The sequence below is a fragment of the Amaranthus tricolor genome, chromosome 10 (genome assembly GCF_026212465.1).
Source record: "Amaranthus tricolor cultivar Red isolate AtriRed21 chromosome 10, ASM2621246v1, whole genome shotgun sequence".
Classification (NCBI taxonomy): Eukaryota; Viridiplantae; Streptophyta; class Magnoliopsida; order Caryophyllales; family Amaranthaceae; genus Amaranthus; species Amaranthus tricolor.
Genome location: NC_080056.1, coordinates 16756043 through 16765369, shown reverse-complemented (window position 1 = coordinate 16765369; position 9327 = coordinate 16756043). Strand labels below are relative to the sequence as shown.

The 9327-nt window shown below is 34.2% G+C and overlaps 1 protein-coding gene across 1 annotated transcript; it reads right to left on the bottom strand.

Annotated features, from left to right (window-relative positions):
- Positions 1 to 633: 633 nt before the first annotated feature.
- LOC130825781 (E3 ubiquitin-protein ligase XBAT33) lies at positions 634 to 8702 on the bottom strand. Its single transcript, XM_057691188.1, has 10 exons — positions 7867 to 8702; positions 7641 to 7700; positions 7332 to 7403; positions 7049 to 7215; positions 4455 to 4615; positions 4263 to 4321; positions 4139 to 4185; positions 3915 to 4058; positions 2916 to 3007; positions 634 to 1589 (listed from the first exon to the last, which is right to left on the bottom strand). The coding sequence occupies exons 1-10, from the start codon at positions 8041 to 8043 to the stop codon at positions 1051 to 1053; spliced, it is 1518 nt and encodes a 505-aa protein (XP_057547171.1). The 5' UTR covers positions 8044 to 8702; the 3' UTR covers positions 634 to 1050.
- Between the last annotated feature and the right edge of the window lie 625 nt (positions 8703 to 9327).

Genomic DNA, 9327 nt, shown 5'->3' with positions numbered 1-9327 from the left:
ATCGAGTAAGTACTTAAGTACTTACAATATTCTAAATGCCTACTTACAATAATTTTAATACCTACCGAAACACTTACTCTATATTTTTCTTTTCGGGCCAGCCTAATTAGAAATAGTTTCTCAAAGAAACCGTCTCTTACAATTGTTTGTGCTGGACAAATTAAACGGATGTCTGGATTGGATCAATCAATTTTTAACTATGCTAATGTCTTATCACATTAATTACATTCAAAAATTTAATTAGAACACTGAAAAATGTGTTAGGAAAAGCATCGCTGTTCTTGGAGTAATTCAAATTTTGTATTATATATTCTAAATTATGTGAATTTATCTAACGTTATTAATTTTAAGTACTATTTATCATAATTTATGGTAGACATGTACATTTATTGTCAAATGTTTTTACTAAATTAATCAGTAAAATATTTGATATCAATTCTTCTAGTTGCCAATTGTTTAAACTTACTTGCAGAGGATAAGACACAAGTAGTATGTTAGGCAGTAACAATTCGTCACATAATCTCACCGTGGCCTACTCATGTGGACACGAGATATTCGTAGACTCGAATTGACCAGTTTATTCCATTTATACGGATTATATAAATAAAGAAAGGTCGAATGCACACAATCTTATCCGTATCAAATTTTTCATGATAATCCATAACACATTAATTACACCAAATTTTGGATTTTACCAGATGTTCACAACAAGTTTGACAACTACAAAGACCTGAAATTTCCAACAAAGTTCAATCATAAAAATCTAAGAATGAAAGAGTTAACTTGTATACATGTGGGATATAACAAGGAAGAAATGAACAACTTCAACATACCCAATTTTTTGACATCAAAATTTACAGATCAATCTCTCAATCCCTAAAAATCTACAGTAGAATTCAGACCCTTGCGCCTCGAGACGCTTCTTTTCTTTCTAAACCTTGTATGGAGAGAAAAAAAAACTACTCCTTTCAAAGAAAAAATGTTCCTGAATATATCAGCAAGCAACTGACTGATAAACTCAGATGCAATCCAATAAATGTCTAATTTACTTTAAGCATTAATCTCAGAATTGCACTGATGCTCTCTGCTGCAGCTTCTCCTTCCCCAGAACATACTAGAACAGCTTGTTCTTTCTATTCTAGGACCTTCCATTTTATCCGAATCAACTGTCCCTTGTGAATGTCGAGGAGACTCATCCTCTCTTTCCACATCTCGGGGTTCAAAAGACGGGCACGGACCTTCGTTACAATTACACAAGGGGATCGCAACCGAAGGGAAAGGACTGCAGGAGACAGGACAGAACATATCGGAAGACACGGAAGCTACCCGGTTCTTTCGTATGTCGGGAGTGGAAGTGGCTGTTGATCGATCTGATTCCCGAGGATGAAGCATACATGGAGTGCAAAAACCGAGAGAAAGGGGAAGTTTTATTTCTTTTTCAAGAGAACCTGGGAGTTTAGAGAAAGAAACAATCCCGTGTCGGCAAAGTGGACAGGGAATGGATCCCGGTGGGCCTACTACATCGGAAGAAATGTTACATGTAGAGCAAAGGTAGAGTGCGCATTTGACACAAAGTTGATGCCCGCAACCTGGATAGATGAAAGGACTGTATTAGTAGTGCGAGCTGGAGATGCAAATTTCAAACATTGAAGAACAATATGAGGTATTTTAACTAAGGGAGAATTTTCAGGCTTACTACTATAAGACATAAGTTGTTGCTCCAGATAAACTAAGATAACAAAAGTTAAACGGCGAAAGGTAAATAATTTGGCACGAAAGTAACCATCATGGCAGTGGCATATAATAACAGGGATGCAATTATGCAGAGAACAATCACAAGGTAATGATCACAAATTTGTGATTAATAAAGTAATTATTTCACAAGTTTAATATAAAATTGCATATGCATATAAGAAAAAATAATCCTCAGTGTCGCACATTAAATAGAGAGTAGATCATAGACTCGTAGTTAATAATTTGATCCATCAAGTACTACAAATAAAAATGATAGTTAAACAAAGTTAGATCAATCAAATAAAACAATTCAAAAGAATGGTTGAAAGGATTGACCGTTCAATAATAAAGTCTCACCAAATATTTAGAGTACATAGACTCGTAGTTGGCCAAGTTCGGTCCATCAAGTATTACAAAAATTAATCATAAACAAAGTCAGATTAATAAAATAAAACAATTTTAATAAATGGCTAAAAGGATTGACTGTCCTAGGACAACATAAGCTAAACCTATCTAAGCCCACAAATATTTTGATCGATTACTAATCATATATTAATTAATGTAAAATTAGATTTACGAGATATTTAAGTAATAATTACACAGAAGACTCACAATTGACCTAATCCAAAATATCGTACTCAAAACACGTTTGAACATCCAAAATGCGCACGCACAATTCAATGTATGAGTCACAATAATCATTGACAAAATCTCAATAAAACATTTTTTGTAAAATTTGCAAATAGCTACTTATTTGAAAGTTATGAATTTACATACTGTAAAAATATATTTTTTTAAAAAATGTTAAAATCCGACTCCACCGGAAAGTCCTAGAATCTGAGTCCAAGCAAAGTCAAGTCCAAGGTGAAAGTGAAAATATAGTATGACTTTTATTCGGCACAAAGTCCAACCCATTGCCATCCCTACCCACAAGTGTGCACTCACCCCCAAACCTTAAGAAAAAGTTTTCACACGACTTTTCCTTTTCAGTTTGGAATTCCGTATGTTCAAAATGACCCTTCTTCAATTTCTGTTGCCTTAATGGTCAGCAATTTTCCGACTTTGTGAGTGACACATGCTTCAATAAGTTAGCAAAATACGTATCATAATTTATATAGCAGCACAAGCTCCGGAAAGAGCAAGTTTGTGTGTTGTGTAATCAAAACTTGAGTGGGAAATACCTTCAGCAGCCACACTGCACGCTCTCTCCAAACATACAGCACAAGTATCTGACTCATCAAAGGAGGATACTGAAGCTTGCAACCCATTTTCTCTGAGAATAAGGGATTAAAAAAGCTCAAGTTAATCTCAGTCCAACAGCAATAATTTATTTATATAAGAACACGTGTCAAAACCACAAACATCATAGACAATGAGACAGAAATGTCCAAATTTAGAGTCAACCAGCCACTGTGAATGACCATAAAACCCACAAATACTCCCACTTTCTACAAATAACAATCACAGCCCCAAAATCATCACAATTACAGACGCAGCATGATTTACTAATATACGCATTGTAGTATTTGTGTTCATTTTTCCCACCACCCCAATCATTATTTCAAGAGCATTATCTAAAAAGGTCCGATAATGATATTTAGATAGGGCTAAAGATTTCATAGTTCTTCGGCTTTGGTTTATAATAGACTATATTAAAAAGACTCGTAAAAATTATATGCATTTCTGATTTATGTGAAGTTGTGGATAATAGTTGTATACATCCGATCCTTCAAACCCTCATAGGTAGGAGCCATTTAGTGTCATTGAGGTAATGAAATGTTGTTGGGTTGTTGTCAAATGGAAGTGACTATCATCACTTGCCTAGGAACAATACAACTACTATGCCATAGTCTTAATCCCAATGATATGATAAATTGTTGCTAACAAGATTGTTCGAACCTATCTAATACAAATAATAACTAATACTGCAAGAATATCTAAAGCTAATGTATAAACGACAAAATTAATAGCTCATCTACGTATACATCCCTTGCCTTCATTAATGCCACCTTTTTCCTTTGAGTTTGCTATTGAAAGTGGCATACCCCTCACAATATGTCAATTTCAGTAGCAAACTCCAATAATCTTCACCTAAAGTTTTCGGATACCAATTTAGCTTCCATTCTATTTGTCAAATCTACTAAGACAAACTACCATGAGTCATTGTAGAAAAGTCGTACCTTGCTATGTTGAGAATACTCATAAGGGGCAAAGAAAGGTACTTTGAAGGAGGAAATACTGGAACTATTGACTCCGAATTTGGTGTCAATAAAGGCTCAAGCCAATGACGTCCCCACATTCTTGCAACATCAACAGGAAGCCATCTGAAACAAAGCAATCAATCAATAAATCTGAGTCATTAGAGAAATTATAGGATTGAGAAGGGCTATACAAAATACTATACCCATTGCAGTTCAAAGTAATGCGACTGGAGCCTCTTGCAAGGAGAATCTGTCAACAGAACATTTTCTCAATTCTCAGCAATATAATCATGTGTCTCAGAACTACAAAGGGTAGATATAGATTACCTGACAGCACTTCAAGTTTCCCCCACAAGCAGCATAATGCAAAGGTGTACTTCCAGCACCTGCAAAATAAAGGTACCCTAATTAAAAAATTTTACATCTTTTACATATATAATAAAAAAAATTAAAAAAATAAAATAAAAAAAAAGAGTGAATAAAAGAGAAGATAGAGAATCAAGTAGAAGTAAAGCATACCGATCAAGTCCATTGATGTTCCGTAATGAAACGTCACAACTGACACATTTGCCTGAAGATCAAGCAAAAGCTGCACGCAGTCGTAATGCCCATTCAGTGCAGCCATGTGAAGGGCTGTAATACCACCATCAGCAGGTTTATTGACAAACTTGGATAATGCACTGAAACAAAAAGAGAAAGAATTAGCAATTCATATCAAGATATTCAGCTAAATTACTAGTACTAACGATTAAAAATCAAAGAAAAACAAAATGAATACTTTGTTTGCCAATTGAAATTACATAGTTCGGACCATCTTAGTTATAACCCCTTAATGAAAGAAAACTCTCAACATCAAAAGAAAAAAATCTACATATTATAATGTCTGTTAATATTCAAGCTCAAAAAGGAAGAGTGGATATGCATGCAATAAACAAAACAAGATTAATTTGGAGCTTTGATAACAAAAAGATGGGGTATGTGGGTATCCCATATGGACCAAGTTCCGTGCGCTATGTCATGGTTAAAATTAAGTTGGAGCTTTGATAACAAAAAGATGATAAAAAATGATGACCCTCGGTCAAGCATTCAGCTCGCCTCATTTATACCCAAACTAATAGACTAGGGAAGGGATGTGCCTATAGTCAAAGTAAAATAAGGTTGCTGAATCTGAACTCCTTTACCAGACCTCCCAAATGATACAAAAATTATAAATGATTCTAAAAGTATTAAAGATGGATATATGAATTATATCAGCCAGAAACATTGGCCACAAAGAAACTTGAAAACCAAGGGTGCGGTATCTGTAGGCATAAAACACGTTCCACATTGGATTTTTCTAAAATGATGAAAACCTTTTTTTAACCAAAAGTAAGCAAGCCTAAAATACAGTAGAAGACAAGATGTCCTCTAGAACACTGATAAAAAATTACTAATTCTTTGCACTCCCATCACTGAAAATGAGTTGAAACTGTTCTAGCGCCACCCATCCACAGACCACAGCAAATCACAGTGACTGCAAATTTTATTGCATTTCATTACTTCCAACCACAAGCACCACAGAATTGTCATCACAGCATTTTGCAACAAAATCTTACTCTCCTTTCCCTAGCAAAGTCTGCAACACAAACCTATAGAGCTCAAAAGTAGTACAAAGGAAAACAGAAGTCTCACATGAACCGAAAAAGCCTCTTTTAAGTATTACACGCCACCTGAAAATGAAGCAAGATAGGCAAGCAGATCCCTGGTCTTTGTCTTTGGAGGATAACTTTCTTTCTACACAAAAGTTCTGACCTTAACACTAGGTTTGGATAGCAAATTAGGGGTGAAAAGAAAGGAATATAGGAGGAAGGGGAAGGGGAAGGGAAGGAAGGAAAAGGAAGGGGAGGAATAAGGAGAGAGAGTGCATCTTGTTTGTTTAGAAGGAAAGGCAAGAGGAAGGAAAATGAGCGTTTTCTTTCCAAATCTTTCCACCATTGGAGAGATTATATTCTTAACAAAACTTGTTTATGTTTTCCCTTCAAACCCCTCCCATCCAAATCCCTCCCCTCTCTTTTTGTTATCCAAATAAAATATCCTCCATCATTCCAAATCTCTCCTTCCTTTCCTTCCATTTTTCTCTATCCAAACATAGTGTAAAGGAACCCTAGGCTTCAATATGTATTTGCCAAAAACTTCCCTTACCTTCCCTTACTTTCCCTTGACTTTAAAACGCATTGATGAATGCAAGAAGGACATAGAGGCAACTGCAGATAAATCACCTACTCACCACCTTAAATCCTCAATCTCCAACAGTTGAGATAGGAGCTTTAAATCAAGGTGAGTTTATCTATCTACTAGGAACTGGGATTCATCATAGCTAAAGATTTCACAGAATCTGAAACAAGAGAACCATGTAAAGGAGAGCGGACACAAATAGGTTGCTTCCCTCTTCAAACATCCTCCCAGGTACCGAATTCAGAGACCAATCTCAGTTATAGAGGCCAAATACCCAAGCAGAACAAAGACACCATGTGAAATGAAATTCGGGTGCATATACATGTAATGGTAGTGACTGAGCATCTCATATTCCAATCCATTTTGGAGTATATGCCACCGCGAATCTGGTAACCAACCTCTCATGGAAACATCACTCACTCTTTAGCTAATTTCCATGTCTACCTACACTCCAACTTGCCAAATTAGAGGTGTCACGATGATCCGAAATTTACCTGTCCTTATAACCGAACCCGATTTGACCTGACTTTAAAAATATTATGATGTAAAAACAATATGAACACAAAACCCGATTTCAAACCGACCGAAATATCTAATCCGAAATCAACCCGATGACCCGAATGAACACCTCTATGACAGATATAGCTTTTTGATTATTAGATTTTGTTAATGCATTTGAAGACTCTATCTTGCTTTTCTTATCAGTAACCTAAATCAGCTCTAATACATAATGCAAAGAACAATTTTCAGAAATACAATAGAGAACAATTTTCTTATTAGTTCCCTCTTTCTCTTTGTTTGATGAATGGCAATAACATGTATAAATATAATTGTAGAAATTCATCATACTAAACCACCCAAAAAAAAAAAAAAAAAAGAGTAAATGCCCATAATCATACCTGTTTTTCACATTTGATCGTTCACCCTCAGTACTAAGAGCATTCAAAGAATTTAAAGGTGCACTTGGGACAAAATCAGCAAACAACAACCTTATGCATCTTACATGACCATTAACAGCTGCAAAATGAAGAGCAGTTCTACCACTGAGGTAATCTGCTCTAGTAACCTACAAATAAGAGATAAATTTAACTCTCACAACTCCAAAAATTAATCAATAGAGAACTTTTAAACTAAGTCAAACCCAAAAGTATCATAGGCCATAATAATGCAGTAAATTCTCACATTGCATCTGTAGAGCAGAAGTGTTTGTGCAACCACCCAGTGTCCATATCTACACGCTTGCATCAACGCCGTCTTCCAATGAATTCATAAAGAAAACAATCAACCCATAACTCAGTTTTCACTTTCATTTAACTACCCGATTCATAGAAGGTCAACAAACAATCAAATAAGGTAAAAAGAGGGATTACGAAATCGAAAACTTATTGAACTCAAGAGCAAACCTTTATCAATGATCATCAATTAAAACAACAAAATCATCAAAAGTTGGAAAAAAATCAGATTATCCAAGCAAAAAAAAGAATCTCCTACCTGACCACAGTAGTTTCTGGAGTTGACATCAGCCCCATTCTCAAGCAACAATGCAACAATCTTTGCAACAACAACATTCAAACAAACAATTAGAACCCATTAATACAGTTTTGTTAAGGATTCAAACTTGAAAATTGAAGATTTAAAAAAACAATTTAAACACATAAATAAAATTATCAATGATTTAAACTTTATATTAAAAAGAAAGCTTGTAAATGAATTATACCTCATTATGACCTTTAGCAGCAGCAAAATGAAGAGGAGAATTAAGACCACCAAAAGTAGAATATTTAGCAAGACATGGATTACATTCTAGAAGCATCTTTGCTTCCACTAAATCACCATCTCTTGCAGCCGACACTAACCTCTCACCGGAGGCGGAGCAACCAAATGAATTGCCCATCTCCGCCTCCTTTTTTCACCCAAATTTTCTCCTTTTTTTCAAAGTTCACTTTATAAATTAAAATGGGTATTTTTTATTTTTGAAGAAAGTTCAAGATTTCTAATATGAAATTTTTTTGTGTATATTTTGGGTTGAAATTGAATATGATTAGATCAACTTTCATTACCAAATTCACGTCTTTAAACAAATTGGGATTTTTTTTTGAAGGAAAATTTGAGGGTTCTAAAGTGAAATTCTTTATGGGGTTTTTGAGTTGAAATTAGAGATGATTAAGTCAACTTTTGTACTGCTTAATAATGGAGAAAAAGTTAGTAGAACAACCCAGAAATTGAAAATCAAGAGGGAAAAAGAAACAGCCAAGAAAGAAAAATAAAAAAAAATTAAAAGAAATTAAGAAGGAATTGGAATTAAAATAGTAATGGAGTATGGAAAGTCTAACGTGGCAGCAATTCCTGATTGTAAATGTATTTGTCTCTCCTGATTACTGAACAAATCTGAGAACTGAGAAGAGATGGGCAGAAGAGATATTGAGAGAGTGGATCAACTTTACCTTCTGTCTTTCACCTGTTCTACGTTTCTTGCTTTTTTTTTTTTCCTTTTTTATTTGTCTTTCATTCTTTTTGAGTGTGGAGAAAAGAATTAGGTCATTTTACTTTTTGCTAAAGTTAAAGAGTATTTAATCGTTATCTAAAATTAAAAGTGAGTTATTGACATATTTTACAGTATAGCAATGAATTTTTATATTTTTAAAATAAATTAAAAAAATTTTACAAAATAACGTTGTATTTTTGAAATTTCACAAAATAAAGTTATATTTTTAAAATTTAAGTTGCTATAATATTAATGCCCAAAAAAGATTTAATTATACATTAAACTCAGAAATTTCATTTTTACCATTATGTTCTTCATCCATCTTTCCATCTTCAACTATCTTTTTCCCTATCTTCTTTCATCCATCTTCATTCAAAAATGTTGTTTTCTCATTGTCACTTGATTTTATCGATGTAATTACTTCTTTCATTCTCTAATGTTCTTTCCATTTGGAATATTCCACCTTAAGAAGAGAGAAATTTAATTAATGTTTTTGACACATATTTAGAAGATAAAATATATCAATATGAGATCTGGTTAGATTCATTTTAATTAGACGTGATCAAACACCGGGCTGGGGCGGGTCGGACCGTGCCGGGCCAAAGTACGAGCCTAAAAGTTTTTGCCCAAACCCGTAATATGCGGGCTTGCGGGCCTATGTTATATATTAATTATACATAATTAAAAATACAA